Source organism: Prunus avium, chromosome 6 (genome assembly GCF_965620075.1).
Source record: "Prunus avium chromosome 6, drPruAviu1.hap1.1, whole genome shotgun sequence".
Lineage (NCBI taxonomy): Eukaryota > Viridiplantae > Streptophyta > Magnoliopsida > Rosales > Rosaceae > Prunus > Prunus avium.
The window spans coordinates 14,946,008-14,969,177 of NC_142289.1; the positions used below are offsets into that span (position 1 = coordinate 14,946,008).

Sequence of the window (23,170 nt, forward strand, 5' to 3'; positions counted from 1 at the left end):
TTTTTAATATGAGAAGACGATATTCTAAATAAATATAAAGTACGGGAAGGAAAGGGGAATATTCAAGTCCTCTTTGAAATGTGCGTATCCAAGGGATAAATCTGAAAAATTCTAAACTATTATTAATTGATAAGGGATGATAAATAATTTTTTTAAAGACATGATAAGGGATAAATTTGTAATTCTGATAAGAAGTAAAATTGAGTGGGTATGTTTATGAAATAAATGGGTTCAAAACTTCAAATAGACTTTTACCCTACCCCCTCCTCCGTCTTGCTTCTGGTACCTTCCTCTTCTTCTCCTTGCTCTCCCAGACAGAAAACACTTCAGCAGAATCATTCCGAGGCCGATCACAAGCCCTTCCGTACATCTCCATTCTAGCTCTCCCACTCCCTCTCCGAGCTAGTGTGCTTTAAGTGCTTCAACAATGGCGACTTTGATGCAGAAAATTAAGGACATCGAAGATGAGGTATTTGCCTGTACTGCAATCTCTGTTGTACTTTTTCTGCGAATGAAAAACCCTAGAACATTCTATATTTTCCATTTGGTCAATGAAAACTAAAAGAAAGTGAGGGGAAGCGTAAAAAAATTTAGCTTTATCATTTCTTTGATGCTTAGGGCTTTAATAGCTAAGAAAAAAAAAATCGAACAATATGTAAATAGAAGAGGGAAACATATTTTTTGTCATAATTCTTAGGGTCTTTTAGATTTGTTAATTTCCAACAGTTAGAAATTGTCTATGTCCACTCAACTCCAATCAAGGAAGATACGAGAACAAAAAATTGAAATTTTGAGTTTGGCTTTTGGTTCTTTTAATGGATTTCCAAGATTTTTAGACTGAATTTAAATTGAGGGCTCTCTGCTGATTGTTTATTTTGAAGATAACAGTTTTAGGAAACAAAATTTCATATCTTTGTTTCTGTTTTTCTTCTTTCTTGTGTATTTTTAAAACTACATGATTAACAGTCCAAGTTTGATTTTATTGAATAGCTGTAGGTCCAGGTTTTGGTGCTTTTGATTTATTACTTCTCAATCAACTGTTTGAAATGCAGTTATTGTTTTTGAGGTGCTGCTTCTGGATATTGCATATTCCTTTATTGACTTGGATATTAATAGTTCTTTGTTTTTTTCTTATTGCTTGCAGATGGCTAGGACTCAAAAGAACAAGGCTACTGCCCATCACTTGGGCTTGCTGAAGGTAAATATTCTTGTTCGTTGTAATATTTGCCATTAAATTGCTGTTTATGATTTCATCCTTTGACAGAACTGATCCAGATGTAATTTGGTCATTTGTTGCTAGGCTAAACTTGCAAAGCTCAGGAGAGACCTACTTGAGCCTCCATCAAAAGGTGGTGGTGGTGCGGGTGAAGGTTTTGATGTCACTAAAAGTGGAGATGCAAGAGTTGGTTTGGTGGGTTTCCCTTCAGTTGGGAAATCTACACTGCTGAACAAATTAACAGGGACCTTCTCAGAGGTAGAGAACTGTTGATTAATCTCAATCTACACAAAATCTGTATGGGGCAAATAATTTTTTTTAAGAGAAAAAGAATTATTTGCCGAAGTATGTTAGGCATGGAAGCATATAGATTTTGATTGAGATTACTTATGATGCTTAATCTGTTGACACGTCTATAATATTGGGTCAAAATTAAATTTCTAATTTTCTGTGCAATCTACTGGGATTCATTGCCTGGTCTCCCTATTTAGAGATCCTCAATCAATGTCATTGCCTGAAGTTCTTTTTTTGTTTTTTTAATCATTGTCTTATGTCTTTTAGGATCGGCGGATTAGAACTATGCGTAGAAATCCTTTGTAATTTGGTTTCATTTATAACCTTCTGCTTTAAAACGTTGGGGTTTTGGGTGTTAAGCATTCCTGTGTTTGTGTCTGATATCTGCATATGTGATAAAACCTAAATGCTTGTTTACTTTGTGAAACCTGAATGTTATTATTGTTAGTCCTTCCTTCATTGTGCAGCCATGCAATAATTGTGGGTTGCCAACTAGGATTTTAAGAAAATCCCTGATATTCTGAAGACCATGTAATGTTTTTGTTTACAGGTTGCTTCCTATGAATTCACGACCTTGACTTGCATTCCAGGTGTGATTGTGTATCGAGGTGCAAAAATTCAGGTAGTATAATGTTCAGTATTGTTATCTCTGTTACATTTAGCTATATACTTTAGAAGGAGAAACCAAATTCTCTTATCTCAATGTGGCTGTGTGTATACATGCATATGTTAATTCATACATCTAAGCATGCGTGTGTAGATATAATAATATAGTATAATTTTTTATTGTCTCACAGTCATCAACTTCCACTTTTTGTTGTCTTTTTGTCAGTTCTGTTCTTTTTTTGAATGTGTAATGTTGATAGAGATTTGACAATTGAAAATAAAATGTGCATGTTTTCAATGTGTTTAAACTTTGTATTTGTATTTTTCCAAAAAGTAGATAAGTAAAGCAAAGGTTTCATGAATGGTGAACCATCATCTTAGGTAAAAGTAAAGATAAAAGACCAGTTGCTGAATCAATCCCCAACCTGCCACACCCTCCTTTTCTCCCTCTTCTGCCTTTATTTCCTGGACTCCTTAATTAAGTTAATGCTGTTTATGTAGATTAATGTTACCTTTTTCTTCTTTTAATTATTCTTTTTATCATATTTACCTTCGGGAAGTCATTTTCATCATATTATAAGCTTTATGATTTGAGTGCCTCACATCATTTTTCACCATTATAGGCTGGTAGCCATCATTTTGAACTTATGCATGAGATGGAGGGATACGTATATAAATTAGGGTAACTACATGTGCTGTGTCAAAACATGGCCTTAATGTTTTAGTTTTATTCAAAATGGCTGTACTGGATTTTATGGAAGATGTGCTTCCAAAACATGATACCAAATTTTCACTTGTCGAGACTGGTTCATTTGTTTCCCTTATTGTCAGTTTTGATTCTTTAACTTTTGAATTTCATACTTTAATTTGCAGTTGTTAGATCTACCTGGAATTATTGAGGGTGCTAAGGATGGAAAGGGTAGAGGAAGACAGGTAATGTGTGATATTTGTTCCACATTGTGCTACCGTAGCATGCTGAGGATTTATTTCAATGCACGTATTTCATATACTCATTTTTGTTTTTGATATCTGCATTCTGCTGTTAAATCTCAGCACCGATTTGATAATGTCTCTCTCTCTTTTTCTTTTTTTAACTACCAAGAGTGAAATGAGAAAGAGAATAGAGACGAGAGAGGTGACAAAGTTTGAAAGATTTGAAACTAAAAACTAAAACTAGAACCATTATAACTGTTTGTAGTTTTTAATTATATCTTAAACATCATCTTTTGTATTTTCCTTCATCCCTCCCTAACTTCACTCACCTCTTTCTCCTCTACCTCTCCCCTCTCCCCTCTCCCCTCTCCTCTCTCTTTTTTCAGTTTCCTGTTCTCTTTCTGTTCCGTCAGGCCTTTTTCCAAGCAATGATCTCATATCCAAATTACATATTCAATTTGATTTCTCCAATTAGGAGCCTTTTATAAACTTCATGGTTGGTCAATGAAATTTTATATTTGGCTAGAAAATAGATTTTACAAGTTACATGCTTATCTGATAGGATGTGCAGATTCTCCAGCATTATCTTTTCGAGATTTTTTGTTCATGTTTAAATGGGCAATAACTCTTGTGCAAGACGGGTATTTTACACCATCACAGTGGCATGTTTGTTTTACATGCTTACTACTGGACATGAATGTGACAAACATGTTAGAGCATGGGAATTTACAATCCCCTGCATATCTTCTCTTAGGTCCTGGAGAATGTTACTACTGACTGTCTTGAGTTAAACTATAGGTCTACGTAGAGGCCATGTTTTTGACATGCTTGCAGCTGAACATAAAACTGGGCAAGCATGTCGTACAATGTTCAGACATGTCAATACCCCGCCAACTCCATGAAAACTAGGTTATATTATACAGGCTGCTGGGCAAGGACATGAACGAGTGTTTGATAATGTATAGATGCTCCTATACCCTCAGCGGCTCAGTTTTCCATGCAATTTTTTAAATACTGTATGGGGTTAGATGGATAGACCAAACAATTGCTGAATAAACAAATGACCGGTATTGTCTCCTTACATATTGCCAACTAGTCCAATGGTTTTTGGTCATGGAAGTTTATAAAGACATTTTATAACATACTTTTGCAAAAGACCGACCTTGTATATTTTGCACCTTTTCTAGTAGTAAAAGATGCTTGAGATATTTTTCCCTTTTGGGTATGAATGGTATTGATATGATTTGTGTGATGCGTTATACCAATCAAGGCTTGAGATATGGCAGAGACTGTTCGGAATACAGAAAATGAGTTGTTTTTTCCTTCCTGGGTTTGTCTCTGCGCTTTTTCTTTTCTGGGTTTGCTTTTCAGCTTATTGAACTTTCATGTCATCCAGGTTATCAGCACTGCTAGGACATGCAATTGCATTTTAATTGTTCTTGATGCAATAAAGCCAATAACTCACAAGCGTCTAATTGAGAAAGAGCTTGAGGGATTTGGCATAAGGTAATCTATGTGGTTAACTCTGTATCTGGTCTGCATATGTTTGTTATTTTGTTGTTGTAGTGTTAACTGTGTGTTATATGATTTATCAGATCTTATGCATTGGTCAATGCTATTATGCCATATGAAACATCAGATGATCGAATGATCTTTTAATTTGGTTGTACCTGTACATTTCATTTACATCGTATAAACTTTTTTTTTCAAGTTTGAAATATTGGTTGACCAATATGTGTGTGTGTGTGTGTGTGTGTATATTTTCTAATTTCTTGTATGAAATCTTCCTGGGAATTACATCCTAGGGTGCATATTTCGTGTGGATGATGTAGTGTTGAATTAGCTGGTACAGACCTGTCTGGATTTGAAACTCAGATCTCTTCAAATGGTTTAGTAATGTACACTGCTTCTTCAGTGCTTTTCTTTTTTGTTTAACAGTGGAAGCTGTTCAGCTCTCTGTTATTGCCAAATATGGAATATTTCAATTACCTATTTTCTTTTGCAGTAAACACCATGTTCCATACTTGGTACAATTTATTTTTAGTACATACACACACAGATGCATAAAAATGTTTGTATGTGTGTGCATCTAGATTTATATGTATGTAATCTTTGCCACACACTATCTGGAGACTTTACTCATACATTCTCATCCTAGATAGTTTGTACTTCTTATAATGGATACATGCTTACTCTGAGCAGGTTAAACAAGGAACCACCTAACCTGACCTTCAGGAAGAAAGATAAGGGTGGGATTAATTTCACGTCAACAGTTACCAACACACATCTGGATCTTGATACTGTGAAGGCAATATGTAGCGAATACAGAATTCACAATGCTGACATCACTCTTAGGTTTGATGCAACTGCTGATGACCTCATAGATGTAATTGAAGGCAGTAGGATATATATGCCTTGCATCTATGTTGTGAACAAGATTGATCAGATTACACTTGAAGAGCTTGAGATTTTGGATAAACTTCCTCACTACTGTCCAGTCAGGTAATTCTTATTTATGACCGAAATTATAATTTCATAGCAGATTATTGTTGCAACACCTTAGTAGGAGTATTTGAAATTTTTGGATGTTCTATCTCCCCTTCAAGAGCTTGAACCTCTGTATTATGATTGAGATATAACATGCTGGAAACTCTAATTAAAAATATTAAAAGCCTGTTAGAGGAATTTGACTAGTGCCAAAACATTACTGCCAGTGGACATTTTCAACAATGCATTAAATATTATAATTTTCTATAAAAAAAACATTGCATTTAAAGTATCTACAAATTAAGAAGCGTTGTAGTTTTCAATATAAGATTAATTAAGCATCAGGCTTAGTGTGCAAACATTATGCAGTTGTACAAAGCATGACATAAGGAATAAGGTATTTTACAAATTCAAATAAATAGCATACAGCTTGCAGTCATTGATCCAATTGGACTTGGATTGTGTAGCACCTATGCGTCATTCTTTGGATTTGTTTTTCCGCGGCATTGTTTGTTACTATATTGCTGCTGTTTGTTTCTCGTAACTTTTCACCATTTTCTGGTATTGTTTGGTTAGTTCACATTTCTGAAATTACTGTGTAGTAGTTTTTTAACTTTAATTGTGTAATTTTCCATGACTGATCTGCAGTGCTCACCTGGAATGGAATCTCGATGGTTTGCTGGAGAAAATATGGGAGTATCTTAATTTAACTCGCATATATACAAAACCTAAAGGGATGAATCCAGACTATGAAGATCCTGTGATTCTGTCGTCTAAGACAAGAACGGTTGAGGATTTCTGTGAACGAATTCATAAAGATTTTATTAAACAATTTAAGTAGTAAGTACCTCTTCTAAATTTTCTTAATTTTTTTTTTGTTTGGAAATGATAACATGTAGTCCGACAACAGAAAAAGGTACTTGTGGCACTTGTTTTAACATCTGTAGAAAAGTAGAGCTTTAAAGTGGATATAGGCTTCAACTTTTGTGTGGACCAGATTACGTATAATACCATGTGATTTCTATACTTGAGACTTGTTCTGAAGCACTGTTGTATGCCTCATTGTTTCTTTTGAGCTTATTTCCCCATCGTTGTTCATGAAAGTTAACTTTGAGGTTCTGTTGCAGTGCTCTGGTTTGGGGGTCAAGCGCGAAACACAAGCCCCAAAGAGTTGGCAAGGTTGGTTTTTATTCTCTGTTCAGCATGCTCGTATCTTCCATTTGCTACTACTTGATTTGTGACTTATTCACGAACATTTGATTTGTTGATTAAGTTGCATGTTTGCTACTTTGACACAACAGGAGCATCTCCTCGAAGATGAAGATGTTGTTCAGATTATCAAAAAGGTGTGATTTGGTGGGAAGTCAAAAATCCTTGTAACCTTAGCATCAGGATGTCATTTACAAGACTAAAGCTTTCGAGATAAGGCTTTTCTCCCCAGCTCTCAGTCGATTGTACTTTGTAGACCATACAGCACTCATTCTCTATTGTCCTGCTTTCTTAAGGATAGGCAGAACTTGAGGCAGCTTGATATTTAAACATCATAACGCAGGTATTTTTGGTAAAGCTAATTTTTGGTCATCTCAACTTTTGTTTAGCTTGTATTAGGAATGTCATCTGTTACCAAATTGAGTGGTCGCATATATCGAAGGAACTAATGGTAAGGCATTGAAATCTGCAGAACTTGGAATTTAAATTCGCACTTGCATATTGAAGTTATAATCCAAAATCTAACTTTTCATGTCCTTAATTTTTGAATGGCATGTTTACTTATCGGAATGGATACGACAAGAAAGGGAATTATTCCAGTTCCTCTTTACTAACACAAAGAATATAAAAAAAATGTAGATTCCACCTAAAAATGAGTAATGCAATACCCTCAAAACTACGAATTGAATCAATTAGGGGATCAAGTTGATCTAATTCCGATTTCTTACTTACCCTATTCCAAGGGCATAAAGGGAACGAAATATTAAATAAATAAAAAGGGAAAAAGCATTTCAACACACCAAGCTGAGTCAGGACCCCGAAAAAAAATGAAAGTTATTTACGTGCCAGAAGATCAATGGACTTAAAATAATAAGAAATAATGATTCGACAACATATCCATCCAATAGTTGGTATCCTTTGCATTTTGGATGTCTTTATGAAATTGTCTATATTACAACTTCAACTTCATTATCACTTGAAGTTGTAACAAACGTTAACAGATTGAGTTAAAAACATGGATTTTCACCATCAGAGGTTCGTCTAGAATACTTAATTGCATCATTTGTTAAGAAACTTTTAATTATCGTAATTTATTTTCTAGTGAACTTCGGAGACATTTTGTGATAAAGAGCCTTTATAATATCCAAATTTTCAATATTACTTTCCAAATGTGTCTAATCAACTGTTTTTCATACAATGCCAAATTTTACAGTTCCAAGCGAAAGTAATTGGTTCAATGATCAACTTACTATGACTTATCTTATTCTAATCCAAAACTAGAATTAGCTATGGTCATCAACTAGTTCAACCATTTTAGACCTAAGTATGGCCCAAGAAGGGAGGGAGACAGATGCAGTGTAGACAGTGGCGGACCCAGACTTTCGTTCATCTGGGGGCTTAAAAAAATTCAACCAATATATAATCAAACAAAAAATATTTCAAACTTTGAATATTAATAGCATTGTCTAATAAGTAAATTTACAATTATCCTCGACGACATACCAGGTACTGGCCCAGACTCTTAAGAGCAAAATTTTTCTCAATCAATTTTAAGCTTTCGAGCGGAAGGTAGTGTAGAGACGTAGAGAATAAACATAATTATTATGAGGAATTCAAACATACAAAGCCAAAACCAAGGATAATAATATAGAGAAATTAAATACGATATCAAACGTAGTATCATTAATATTCAACAAACTTACATAGAAGCAGGGAAAGCAGTAGTGCTTAACAGAAGCTTCGCAGAAGCAGCACTTGAAAACACTCAAAAACACTCCAAAACACTCAAAACACAAAGTTTATTTTCTGCTTGAGAGGCGATCTTTTTCGGTGCTTCGCAAAGGAGGAGAAGCCCTTCATTTAAAGCCTCCTGGCTGTTGACGTGTCAATTAGAGGCAGAAGATCACAAAGCAGCCTACAGTAGAGCGGCATCTTCACTTTAATGATTCTGTCCGAACGTTCACGCAAACGGCCAAAAAAGGAAAAAGGCAGACTCTTACAAAAGCAAATAAAAACAGAGTAAAAGCAGGAACGTCTTGCTTTTACCAGAAAAACGTAAAAAGCTTTATCACAAATTACAGTAAACACAAATTGTCTTCTTATCAGACATAATATTACTTAGGCCCACCATAAAGATTCGAATGGAGATCTGGATGAAAGTGGTCAAGCATGTCTTCATTAGCAAAAGGGGCCACCTCATCTTCAGGTTGAGTGGCGGAAGCTGATGCCATCGACTCGTCATCTAAATCCAGGATCTCGAGGAATTTCTTTTTCAAATCTTCTTTTGATGAAGAAGAGCCTGGCTGATCTATCAGCATCTGTAGCCTTTGCGAAACACTTAGACTGGCAGAAGAAGTGACCAAAGGCTGAGCAGCAACAGGATCAAAGGAGGGAATAATTGCTGGGGTAATCTTGACAGGAACTAAGTGGTCTCTTGTGAATTTGTCCCACCAACGAATTAAGATGCTTCGGACTAAGTTAGGAATATAGGTCCATTCTTCATCAATGTCTTCCGAGATGACATATTCCCATTTTAATATCCAAGGTAGCTCATACATTATCATGAACCACATGAACAAAGTCCTTTGATCAGGATGATTCTTATTCCATTTACAAAATTTCATTTGAAAAGACTCCTTAATTTCAGGAGGAAGGTATTCCATAGTAGGACCCCAGATAAGGAAAAAGCTCTTGAACCAATTTGGGAGTTCTTTCAGAGCCCGAAGCTTAAATTGGATGAACCAAGTATGAGAATAGTTTTGATTTTGAAAACATAAGACATATTCCCATGCTTTTTTATAATCCCAGAAATTATATGAATATGGCCTAATTTCAGGATGGATAAATCTTTTAGCCCTTTCAGGGCTAGGACCCCATTCTTCCAAGGAAATAACATTTAGAATTTGGATTTTGGAAAAGGCTATTGTGTTGGTATTTTCACCTCTATGACGATGAACTATATTAACAGATTTAGTTTCAATTAGGAGAGTTTCATAGAATAGACGGGGCTTATTTAAGGGAGGAAGGTTATCCCTTAAATATTTTTCAGCTAGAAAATTCGGATGTTTGTCCAGATCATTCATTTCAATAATTGCTACAGACATATTCATATACTCACGGAATGGATTTTCAGCAATCTGCTTCTCCTTACCCTTATTATATGGAGAAGAAGTCATCAAGGGCTTTGGATCAGTCGGGGAAGACCTAGCAAGAGCTCCTGAAGAGCTCCTACTTGGAGTCATTTGTCCGGAACTCCTGGTTCGCACCCTGCAAAAATTCTCGAGTTAAGAAATCAGGGAGCGCATTAGTTTCACCTTTAATAAATTCAATATCAAAATCGAAAGCAGATAGTATTCCTTGCCATCTTGCGAAAATTTGTTTTGATGCTAAATTTTTTACATCTTTAAAAAGAATGTCTTTTGCAGCCTTGCAATCCACTCTTATTAGGAATTTTTTATTTAAAAGATCACTCTCGAATTTAGAAACAGCATGGACTATGGCTAGCATTTCTTTCTTAACAGTAGAATAATTCTTTTGAGCCGGTTTCCAAACTCCAGAAGTGAATCTAACCAGTTGCTCTGAATTATTGACCTTCTGTTTTAGGATTCCTCCATACCCGATTTCTGAAGCATCTGTTTCTACTATTTTAAAGGCTTCGGGGTTGGCTAAGGCTAAGCAAGGAAGTTCTTTGACTTTAATTTTCAACCTTCTTACCGCTTTAGTGTGTTCTTCTGACCAGGGAGTTGGGTTCTTTTTCAACCTTTGGTATAACAATTTTGAATCTTGAGCCAAATCTTTATAAAAATCTTTTATATAATTAAGACTTCCTAAGAACCTTTGTAACTGTTGCTTGTCCCTTATCTCATCAGGGAATTTTTCAGCAAAGGATATTGCTCGATCAATAGGAACTATCAGTCCCTTATTAATATTGTGTCCCAAAAAACGAATCTTTGAAGAAAATAATTTCATTTTCTTTGCCGAAACCACTAATCCTGCATGCTTCACAACTCTCAAAAAGATATTCAGATGTTTAAAGTGTTGTTCTAAAGAATTAGAATAAACCAAAACATCATCAATATAAACAATGGTGAAAGCTGTGTAAGGATTAAATATATCATTCATAATATTTTGAAACTCAGAGGGAGCATTTTTTAGACCAAACGGTAAAACATTCCATTCGTAATGTCCGAAGGGGACATTAAAGGCTGTTTTGTACCTGTCTTTTTCCGCAATTTGAATTTGCCAATATCCCGATTTCATATCAAATTTAGAAAAAATTACTGCCTTATTCAATCTATCCAAAAGGTCCTTTTATTAGGAATTGGATATCTAACCCATTTTAAGGCTTTATTAAGAGGTTTGTAGTTTATCACCAATCTAGGTACCCCTCTTTCTAATTCTGCTGCGTTTTCTACATAGAAGGCAGAACAGCTCCAGGGAGATGAGCTTTTCCTAATTAACTTTTTCCCTAATAAATCTTGAATTTCAGATTTACAAATTTCCATTAGCCTAGCATTCATTTGAATTGGCCTAGCTTTGGTTGGGATTTTCTTTTCATCAAAATCAGGCTCATACGGCAATTCCACTATGTGTCTTTTCCTATTCCAAAAAGCATTGGGTATTTCGGCACAAACTTGATTTTCAAACATCTTTTGGACTTCTTCTACCTTTTCTTTTACCCTATTGTCTTGCAGTTGTTCCTCTATTCTTTTGTACTGCAATTCTTCTTTCAGGTGATATAGATAACTTTCTTTTTTCTTTATCTTTTCTTGAATTTCATTAATATACTTATGCTTGGGTGGTTGAGAGAACCTAAAGACTATAGGTTGACCCTCTACCTCAGTTCTTATTCCCTCTTCAGAAACAGAGAAAGGATAAAGCATATTAATGAAAGGGGTTCCTAATATCAGGGACTGGTTTAATCCTTTCACCAAGACAAAAGGGGTTTCAAAGCAAATTCCCTGATTAAGTACAGCAGCATTAGATAATTTAAACTGAATCCCCATCCTTTGACTATTGACTGCTGTGTGTAGGACTTGGGTAGTTTTCTGAAAATACCTCGTTGGTACAACACCTTCATTTATACAATTAAGATCGGCTCCAGTGTCTATCAGCCCTTCAACAGTAAACTTGTAGGTTTTATTAATAACAATAGTTATCATTGCATACCATTTTTGTGATATTACCTTATCTATGCTATTAATGAATCTCATAGTATTAACTTGTTCTTCCTGTAGGGTTTCTCTTGTTACAGGTTCTATTTTCTCTTGAAATTCTTCCATTAGGTTTTCGAATTCTAATTGCTCAGATTTTTCTTCTGTATCTTTTTCTGAAAAAGGACGATAGAGTTCTAAAACTCTAACCCTATTTTTTAACTCTCTAAGTTCTTCTTTCACATCATGGACTTCGCACTGAAGGTCGTTGAGCGTAGGTTCCTTTTTATGAATTTTATCATTCATTCTGTTTACTATAGTCTTAAAACTATAGTTTTCAACTGGTTGTCTTACATTAGCTATGGCCGGTTGGGGATTATTTGGTCCGGTTCTAGCTAGCGAGATATAACTTTCCAAAGCTTCTCTCTTCTTTTCTGGATCTTCTATTTTATCAATTAAGACTACTATTAGACTTTCTTCTTTTGTTAAGACACATATTCTCAGATCTTTAAATTGACAGGCGCACTCTTCCTCGCTACCTGAGCTAGTCTCAGTATCTGATTCAAACAATTCCTCATTTTCTAGTTGGGCTAGTTCGTCATCACTATCTTGTTCAGAACTAGATGAATTAAGCATTATTTGGCAAAGCTGTTGCTTAAGGTCTTCACTAATGCTTAGGTTACTGATTTTATCCTTCATTTTGCACTCAGATTTATAATGTCCTACTTTTCCACACTTATAGCATGTAGGGACAGCTCCTTTCTTTCCTTTACTAGCCTTTTTGCTAGTATCTCCTGTGTATTTCCTTTTTCTGAAAGTTCTATATGGCTTCTTAGGTTCAGACTTATATTTCTCGTATTTTTTAGTCTTACGCCCCCCAAATTTCTTTCCCTTCTTGTATGTTTTATGTGAATATGATTTTATTGGTTCAAAACCAAATTGTTCACAAAAGTCACCTAATTCCTTTTTTCCTAGGGCCTTTTGCTTATCAAGCTGTTTTCTTAATTTCATATCTGTGCAAAGAGCTAATCCTTCTGCGCAGATTTCAGAGGACAATTCCCCATAGGTGTAAGACCCATAAGGAATGACACCACCATTTTTCTCTTTAATTCTATTCCTAACCTTTTCAGCGAATAGAAGTGGCAATCCTGAAAGAAATTTCTCTTTCCAAAAGTCAGCATTACAGTCTTGCCTAGTGAATACCTTGGAGTAAAACACGTCCTTATACCACCTAAAATGGGACAAGGTAGGACACTTAAGGTTCATTAAGAGTTCTCTAGACCTGTCGTGCTGTAATTCTGTAGTTCCTACAAAATGTAGAGTAATTGTGTAAATTAGTGAATTTACCGCATCTTCCTGGTAAATGTTTTCACTTTTGATTAATCCAGTTACTGGGTCTTGTACATTCTGCTGACCAATAGCCACCTGGGCGTTCAGGATTTGGGCTCTTGCTGAGTCGCTTAGGTGGAAATCCCACCATCCTTTTAATTGACCTACAAAGCCTGCGATGATAGCTTCAGCCACCCTCTTATCTCCATTTCCTTTTATCTTAGAGGCTGAAGCGTACATCATCATATGTTTCATTGCATTAATGATCTGATATTCCGTTAGACCATCAATATTCCATTCTACTATGGAGCTTCCATCATACTGAGCGGAATTCCACATTCCATCTTCCTCAAACTGTAAATCTACTGGAGTGGGTCTGGGGTAGTAATTTCTTGTTTTAGCAGTTTGAGTGAATTTCTTTTCATTTGTTAACCTATTAATTTCAGGTCGTTCTTCCTTAAACATCGTTTCAAGGTCTTCTATTTCTCCTTCAGTGAGAACCGACACTTGAGGACCTTTTCCTTTATCTGACAATTTTACTTCTGATAATTTCTTTGCCAGGATGTCAACAAAATTTTCATCTTCTGACAATGTTCTTCCCATCTTAAAGTTTTTATTATCTAAAGGGGGAGGTGGTTTGAAGAATACCTGACTACTCATTTCCTTGATCCTTTTAGTTTCTGAGGGACCGGGGTCAGATTTCTGCTCCTTTACAGAAACAGACGTTTCAATCCTAGTGACTTGCTTTCCTAGAGACTGCAGAAACAGGTTGGTGTAATTATTCTGCTGAATAACTGCGCCTATATCCTCTTTACTAGCTGTGCGAAAATTATTGGCGCTATCATCAAGGAAAATGGTTTCTTTGTAGGGAGCCGCTATCATATCTTTCTGTTTAATTACCATCTCGGGTGGATGTACGGCTTTTACTGATTTCCCATCTTTGGAAGTGTAAGTCGAGAATGGGCTTCCTATCATCTCTATATGGCTCCTATATTCAGGAATGTCATATTTCTGAGCACACCAATCTAACCACGTAAAAAAGAAACAATTGAATTTCTTTTCTTTCATAAAGGCGGTATGGGCTTTCCAGAGATGATTTTGCCTATGCTCCTGAAAGGCTGTTTCAAACCAGATTCTTTTATTAATATTTTCAATACTCAGATAATTCCTTTTTATCTTTTCGTGTTCTATTTCAAAGGATTTTAACATATTTATTTCAAATTCTACATCCGAGAAGGAAGGCTCGGGTTGAGGTGGATTTATCCTAATTCCTGGGTTTGGAAGGGTTTGTTCAAACCTGTAGGCTGGCCTTTGTGTCTGTTCCTGGGTTCTCCTAAGACCTGCCAAGATCATTCTATCATGGTCTAGATCGTAAGCTATATCAGAGGAGGTGCTCGACCTATGTGGTTCTAGGTTAGATCCAAAGGGTGCTAGATCAATCCTAGTTTTTCTAGCGTTGGAGAATTGTATTTCTACCTCTCCATCAGCGAATTGGGAGATCCGAGTAGGTTCTTGATTTTCAAGGGGCTTCTTTGGGACTATTTCATCCAAAATCCACTTTTCTGGTAGGGTTATATCACTCCACTTTATCATTTTTGGGACTGCTGGAGAATGTTGTCTATCCGTTCTTCTGGAGAAGCAAGCTCTAGTAACAGTCCTAGCCATAGAACCCTACGAGTTAAAAACTCTCAAGAAATAATCATGCGGGACGTAGAAAAGGAGTTGTGCAACTGGGATATACCCAGAGTACCCATCACTGATATATACTATAAAGGATCTTTCAAGTTCAGATCTGATTACGCAATAAAAACTGTTGAAAAAACGATATCTGTCATTGATAAAAAAAGATAGTTTTCAGCTATTCACCCAGAGTCAAATCGACCAGCATCTGGAGAGAAATTATAACTATTTGCACATAGGATTGGTGCAGGTAGCGGTGAAACCACTTACCAGAACAGGATTGCCCAGTTCAATCTTGCTTTGTGTAAGAGATGGAAGACATAGAAAGTTCACGGATTCCTTGTTAGGAATAGTTGAGTCAACCTTAGGGGAAGGTCCGATATACTTTAACTGTTTCCCAAACTTTTTTGTTGCACTTTCCGACGTAAATGTCTTAAAAGCTTTAACATTGAATATTCAAACTCAGGGTTATGATATGGACCCAGGATCCCAAAATCTAGCGATCATTTATAGGGTTTCATATAAGGTTATGAACACTGTCTGTCCCAAAGCTAAAGATTTAGACAGCAAAGGTGAAACTACCTTGTTCCAAACCAACCTTGAAAAATCAAACGTAATATAAAATAAAATCAATCATCTGTACAAATTGAATGCATATAAATAAGAATATAATGAAATTAGTTTGTAAAAAATAACTAAATACTAACCTGTAAAATCAATTGAAGTAGCGAGTTTGATTTGTTGGGCTGCAGACTTTTGTCAAATAACGAGTTTGACGGCTGAGTTCTCTACAAAATTACAGAATAAGTGAACTTGGTGGGATCTCTATTCTTCTTTTTTAACATAGGGTTTAGGGTTTTTCTTTTTTAATATAAGTTTTGGGCTTAAAGTGTATGTATTGAATGGGCTATGTGGGAGCTTTACTTAAGAAGGACCTAAAAATAATTAAAAATAATGAATTTAAATGGGATTATATGGCTGAAGCTTTTTGGTAAGTGTGGGCAGCTGCCCACAGTTGGCTTTAATTGGGTCCGCCAGTGAGTGTAGAAACTGCAGTCCCGCTCAAATGCCCATTAGATTAATCTAACGACACTCATAATAGGGGTTCTTAGATCTAGGTCCAAAACAATTAGTTGTCATTGGGTCTAATCCTCGTGTTTTTGGTTTTAGATGTAGGTCCTTTGACATTTATTACTTTTTTGCTGTGTCGATTTTACCCTTTAAGGTAAATAAGGAAAACACATTGAAAATATAAATTTAATGCATTATTTCCTTGAAATTGAATTCCAAATTTTGAATTTTGAATTTTTTTTCCTTGATAATATTCCTAATATATAGATAAAATACAATTTAATCAATAAAAAGTAAAGATTCACATATTATACCAATTGATCAAACAAGCACCCACATTAAATTATGTACATAACACACAGGTAAATAATGTTAATACATACAAGTATATATATGTACCTGTCTTACAGGTAAGTGTTTTTTTCTTGAGTTTTCTTAAGCATTTTTTTCTGGAGGTTCATATTTATATACATATGTACATGTCTTCCATGTAATAGTGTTTTTTTTTTTCCCAATAAATTTTGTATGGATTTTTATCTCAGTTAAGTTTAAGGATCCATACCAAGATATTATATGAGTTCAATTAGCTGGACTAGAGGGTATAACTACCTAGACTAGAGGTAATTTATGGATTTAATTACCTAGACTAGAGGTAATTTATGGATTTAATTACCTGGACCAGAGGTAATTTATGGGTTTAATTACCTGCATACTGCATACGAGGTGTATACCTAGGTACCTTACCTATTGTTAAGGTATGAAGTTTTTATGAACTCTTATTACAAATTTTGATGTCGGTATACCTTGGGAAAATTTCAGAATTCAATAAATAGATTTGCAATTAAATTCAAATCAAATATGATAATTAATATCGTACAAATCAATAACTTACCAGTTTTAGGAATTCATAATTTACCTTATTTATGTTTTAGGTGTATAACTGGAACAAAAAATAAAAAATAAAAAAAAGTAAATATCAATAAATTGAAATAGACATGTAATCTTATGTGGCGCAAAAGTCAAAGGACTTGGATTAACAACAATTTCTGCATGGATTGCACCCAAAATCTCTCCTCATAATTGGACTTATGCCAAATTTTCTATAATTAATAATCTTATCCCTCCCCCATACTCCTTGTCTTACTCAAACACCCATTTATTTTGTATAAAAAAAGAAAAAAAGAAAGAAAAAAGAAGAAGAAGGGATACACACTTCGTCTTCTTTCTTCTCTACACAACCTTTTCTTGATTACGTATCCTTGTCTCGCTTTCTTCTTCGCATCTACTGCAATCTTCTTCGCCTCTTGGTGCATTTAATTTGGGGCTTTTCTCTTTTCTATGTAATTTGCGAATTGGTCTTTTCTAACTCAAACGACCTCATCTTCAATTTTAGATTACATATTTTTTGCTTTTTTTTGCAGTTATGATGGAAGAAGACCACTATTAACTAACAATAGTAGACTTATCTAGTGTTCCTATCTATATGTAATTGGTGTCTACCACCCTATTTTTGGTACGTAAACACCACTAATAGTCACGGATATACGTAGAACGTAATGTTATGACTTATTTCATTATCTCTATTTCTAGTAATTAAGCAACATTAATAGTCATGAATAAACGTAGAACGTAATGTTATGACTCATTTCACTATTCATGGTTAGGTCGTGCCTTTATACTTTGTTATTAATTATTTGTAATTCAAGAATACTTCTCATAACTATTTTGTCACTAAATTATATTCAACAGAAATTACTACAAATGGAAGGTGCAATGTGAAGAAGAAGGTGGAGAGGGACCGAGAAGACTCGAGCTATGTGATAACAACATATGATGAAGTGCACAATCACGAGAGCCCTTGTGTGGTCTATTACAATCAGATGCCTCCTCCTATGGATCCCAACAACATTTGGACATGCTAGCTTCTTCACAATCTTCGGCTTCTTCATAGTTTAATTTCTCCCTTATTAAGTACATGCTATATATAAATTAAAGGGCTAACGTCAGAAGACTCTTTGGAGTTTTGGGGTCATTCTCAATATGGGCCCTTGAGTTTTAATTTCATCAATTTACACCAGATGGTTTTCAAATCTGACCAATTTAAGCCTTCTGTTAAGTTGATCGTTTGGTTAGACGTTAACTGATGACGTGTCCATTGCGAAACCGACCAATTCTTTAAAAAATTAATTAATCAATTATATAATATAATAAAATAACATTGAAAAAAAGCTTATTAAAAAAAAAACCTCCCTCTCTTCATCCCTCTCTCTCTCCGCCACCTTCTCCTCCCAACTCTCCCAACCCATTCCCCCTCACACCTCCTACATGTCTAGCAGCCACTCACACCTCCTCTTTGACCTGGAGGCTGGAGAAAGCGGCAAGGGCGACGAGGCGGCCCAGAAAGCCATGCTGGTGTACATGAGTGAGGTTGGGAAGGAAGAAAGCGGCCATTATCATCAGGTACAGGGTAGTGAGAGCAGAGAGAGTAGCCATGAGGCCTCAAATCAGTTGAATCAGAGATTTGTTAATTAATTAATTAGTTTTGTTGATTTAATTAAGTAATCTTTTTGGGTGTTTAGTTAATGTTTGTGGCTTTTCGATCATTAAGAGCACCTCCACCCCAAAAGGCAAGGGCAAGGGCAAGAAAAAAAAAATTATGCAACAAAATATAAACAATTTAGAAATGTAAGAAATAAAATGATTATGCAAGAAAAAAAAATATGGAAGAAAATATAAACAATTTACAAATGCAAGAAAAAAAAAAGATTACAATTTACAAATATTGGAAGGAGAAGAGTTAGTATGAGGATTTGGTGTGGAAAGTGAATAAAATTGTTATGTATTTATAGGGAAAACATCCATAATTTTTTGGTTTTTTTTTTTTTTTTTAAATTGAAAATTTATTTTATTTATTTGGATTTTTTTGCTTGCTGACGTCAGCGTCAGCACCTTCGAGCTTGAGCCCATGCAGAAATTGCCCGTGGGCTTGCTCGGGTTGGTGGAACCCAGGGCTTGCCCGGGTTGCAAGTCGCATGCTGGAGGGTCTTTTGGGCTGGCAAGGGGCCTTTTGCCAGGGTTGGTGGCATGCGCTGGACATGCTCTTAGGTGTGGATTTTCTTTTTCCTTTTTTTTTTGTTTTTTCCTCAAGAGAGCTGTATATTGATTTGAGATGAAGTGGAAGAATTCCCTATTCTCCTTATAGCTTTGCATTTTTCTTTTTATTCTCAGCTACTATGCACTTTAAATTCAGTATTTTTATTGTTTTTGAAGTAGCCACAAATTTCTAAAATAATGCAAGACCACAAATTAAAACTGGGAATAACATTGGCCCTTTTTTTTTTTTTGGGTGTTGGTTAATTGTTTTGAGGTTGGTTTTTGACTAACTCAAAAACCAATTTTGATAATTAAAAGACAAAAAAAAACATAAAAATATAAAGAAGTATGTGTGTGGAATTTGGTATTAGGTGCATATGAGTAGCAGATGGTGGAGCTGCACTTCGGAGAAGAGGTGCGGATGGCTAGATTCATCAAAGGAGGAGAGGGATGGGATGGGAGAGCTGGGAGGAGAAGGGGACGGAGAGAGAGAGGGAGAGAGAGAGGGACGAAGATAGGAGTTTTTTTAATAAGCTTTTTTAAAAATGTTATTTTATTATATTATATAAATGATTTATTACTTTTTAAGGAATTGATGGTCCCATAGTGGACACGTCATCATTTAACGTCTGACCAAATGGTTAACTTAACTGAAGACTTAAATTGCTCATATTTGAAAACCATCGAGTGTAAATTGATGAAATCAAAACTCGGGGGCCCATATTGAGAATGACCCCAAACTTTCAGGGGTTTTTTTTTTCATTAGCCCTTATATCAAATAAGAATGCTATTATTTTTACCACTTGTCTTATTTCTTCAACAAAATAAGATATGGGCGGAAGTAGTAACACTCACTCTATATAGTGACGAGAGTCATTTCCATTAGAGCACTTCCAGCAGAGCAGGCCAGCCCGGATAGGAGGGGGCTCGAGCCCTGTTTCGCGCTTCCAACGAGATTCAACAACCAGTGTAGATGGTGGGGGTTACCAAACTGGGCAAGCCCAAAGGCAAATTGAGCCCGAGCTTGTACCCTAGGGGCTAGTGTCAGCGCACGTGATTCAAATTTTTTTACTGTTGGCGTGTGGCGTGCATGCGACAACTGTAAAAAAAAATTGAAATTCGCGTGCGCTAACATAAGCCTGGCGTCAACCCTGCTTTCGGCCAATGGCTATAAACACCTACCAATATTCTTCACTTTTCACACTAAATCTTCATACATTTTCTTCTCCTTCCAATATTATTCACTTTCCACACCAAATTTTCTTCACTTTCCAAATTTCATTTGTGTAAAAATACAAATCGCATCTTCCATCGAAGCGGGAGGGATGTGGACAACCATAGAAGATGTATTGTTGTGTGAGTGTTGGGTATAAGTTGGTCATTGCCTGATCACGAGCAATGAGATGAAGTTATTTCATATGGAGAAAAAAATTCGTGCCGAATTTTGTGAAAGATCGAGTTCGGCTCGTACAGAAATGGCCTTGGCAAGTAGATGGAAATTTTTGAATAAAGAGTTAGGGAAATGGAGATATGCGTTGGCAAAAGCGAGGGACAACGTTCGAAGCAGCAAAAATCTTGGCAACGAGGTAAATTATTTGTAATTGTCGTTTTCTTAAATTTAATGTCCTTTTTTTGTTGTTGAAATTTTCTTGCATTTTCAATTTTTTTTTAATTATAGATTATGCAAGCATAAATATGGTTCAGTGCCATTGGCCAAGGAAAAAAAAAATTCAACATTCACCAATGTTGGGAGGTAGTGAAAAAGTGTTCGCGATTCAAAAGTATTCCCACGGGTCCGAACGTTGTGTTGAATGAGACGTCACTCCAGATTCAACGGCATCGGATTCACTATTGGAGTCCTCGATGAATCAAGACTCACCAATCTAAATGAAGCCGAGACCTATTGGGAGAAAGGCAGCAAAGGCCAAGAGAGGGAGTAATTCCAATTGTGCAAAAATTTTGGAGAAAATTGCTATGAACGGCACAATGAGAATTGAGAGAGATATGAAAAGAGATGTGGATGAGAAGGCAAGATATGAAGCATTTGCAAGAGAAAGGGAGTATGCACACAAACAAGACATGGAGAAGAAGGATCGGGAAACCATGGCCATGTATACGAGCCATATGTCCCCTGAAACAAAGTCATTTTTTAAGCTAGAACAAAGGGATGTTATGAGAAGAAGGCTTTTCCGTGATGATGGACCTAGCAACACTTATTGGTTAAATGATGAAAACCATTAGGTTGTATTGCTTGTCTTTTATTTAATTAGTTGTATTGCTTGTCTTTTATTTAATTAGTTGTATTGCTTTTCTTTTATTTAATAAAGAAAGCATTCAATAATTAGCTATTTATTTAACACGTTGCATACATAAAAACAAACCATACTTCGATTCAAAAAAGAAAGAAAGCATAGTTCAAAACAAAACACAAACAAAGCATACATCAACAAAAAGCATAATTAAAAACTAAGCATTAAACTTGACTTCATTGACCGTCATTGCCTCTCAGCGCCTATAAGTGCTCCATCAAGTCAACTTGACGTCGTTCATGAACATAACAAGATTGCATTTCTGTATAACGGTCAATCATATGGTTGTTGTAACGACCATCCCTAATCAACGGTTCGTGCTGCAGTGGTTGTCCATTTGCTCCCACGGGCCGTTCATAAATTCTTGTCAATGTCGTGTTCATAGGATCGGGTTCAAACATCTCTGGTTCATCATAATCATACTCATCCTCCACAATCATGTTATGGAGAATGATGCACGTCATCATAATGCTCTGAAGTAACTTTTCATCAAACATACAAGCAGCCCCCCTAATGATTGCCCACCAAGCTTAGAGGATACCAAAACACCTTTCCACATCTTTCCTATAACCCTCTTGATAAGCAACAAATGATTTTTCCTTCTCCTATTGGGGATGCGGAATTGTTTTGAACAATGTCGTTTACCTCGGGTAAATTCCATCTGCTAGGTAGTACTCACCCGAGTAGACGGTATTGTTGATTTCATAGGTGATATGAGGGGCTTAACCTCTCAACACATCATTGAACACCAGGGATTGATCGAGCACGTTAAGGTCGTTTTGAGATCCCGCAACTTCGAAAAAGGCATGCCAAACCCATGTATCAAATGACGCAAGGACTTCTAGAATGATACTTTTTTGGCTTTTCCTATTCCCATAATCTCCTTGCTAGACAGTTTGACAATTCTTCCATTGCCAGTGCATACAGTCAATGCTTCCAATCATGCCTGGGAAACTGATCGGTTCATAATTGTATATTATTTCTTACCCTTCTAGCTTATGATTTGGTTATGTTTTTGAGTTAAACTTGTGCTTTTAGTCCTTTTTGTGTTTATCTTTCAGTTAATTGAGCTTTAGGTAACAATGATGGCTTTGGAGAACATAATTCATGCAATTCAAGCATGTTAAGGCCTAATTTGGATGAATTGATGAAGAGCTTAAAGACAAATTCATTATGGCTACAGCCCCCTGCCAGTCCAGTTCCGTAGGTCATATTGCAAGCTTTGTTTCAGCAACCTACATAGCTCGGATGAGGCCACATTCTTCATGAAAGTTGCTCCAATTGGTGTGTACTATAACATATCCAAAATTCAGCCCCATTGGATAAATCTGGAGTCCGTTACCTAGCAAACACAGAACCATGCTCAGGATGGATCTTATCAGCGCGGAAAATGAGTTAGCAATTTGTTTCGGCCTTAACGTCTTCCTCCGACCTTGGATTGGCCCAAATAACATATGGCTGGAAAGAAGACATTCTGAACTTCAATTTAGAGTGCTTAAAGTCCTAATTTGATTAAGAGAAGCCCAAGTTGTAAGCCCTTGAACTTGCTGGTCATGCTGACCTCAGCATGTGCTGGTTGGATGCTTGGTCATGGTGAGCTAGGTATGAGCTATCATTTCTGGTTGGAAACTTGGTCATGGTGACATGAAGATGAGCTAGGGCTGCTGGTGGGATTTAGTGGTGAAGTGCATCAACCAATTCAAGATTTTCTAATACAAGTGCATCAACCATTTCAGATTTTATAATTCAAGTGTTGTATGCATTAGTCTTATTGAATTCTGATTTTCACT

The 23,170-nt window shown here is 35.9% G+C and overlaps 2 protein-coding genes across 2 annotated transcripts in view; one reads left to right on the top strand and one right to left on the bottom strand.

Moving 5' to 3' along the window:
* The first annotated feature begins 242 nt into the window (after positions 1–242).
* Positions 243–7,232, top strand: LOC110773049 (GTP-binding protein-like protein). The gene is made up of 10 exons (XM_021977535.2): positions 243–469; positions 1,145–1,198; positions 1,301–1,474; positions 2,061–2,132; positions 2,990–3,049; positions 4,446–4,555; positions 5,252–5,551; positions 6,185–6,376; positions 6,664–6,715; positions 6,838–7,232. The coding sequence occupies exons 1-10, from the start codon at positions 428–430 to the stop codon at positions 6,886–6,888; spliced, it is 1,107 nt and encodes a 368-aa protein (XP_021833227.2). The 5' UTR covers positions 243–427; the 3' UTR covers positions 6,889–7,232.
* A 1,161-nt stretch (positions 7,233–8,393) lies between these two features.
* The window catches only part of LOC148293761 (uncharacterized), a 28,725-nt gene continuing 13,948 nt past the window's right edge, over positions 8,394–23,170 (bottom strand). The window contains exon 2 of the mRNA XM_088255515.1: positions 8,394–10,012. Within this exon, the coding sequence (XP_088111641.1) occupies positions 8,860–9,987 (1,128 nt within the window). The 5' untranslated portion in view covers positions 9,988–10,012 and the 3' untranslated portion in view covers positions 8,394–8,859. The remainder of the gene's footprint in view (positions 10,013–23,170) is intronic.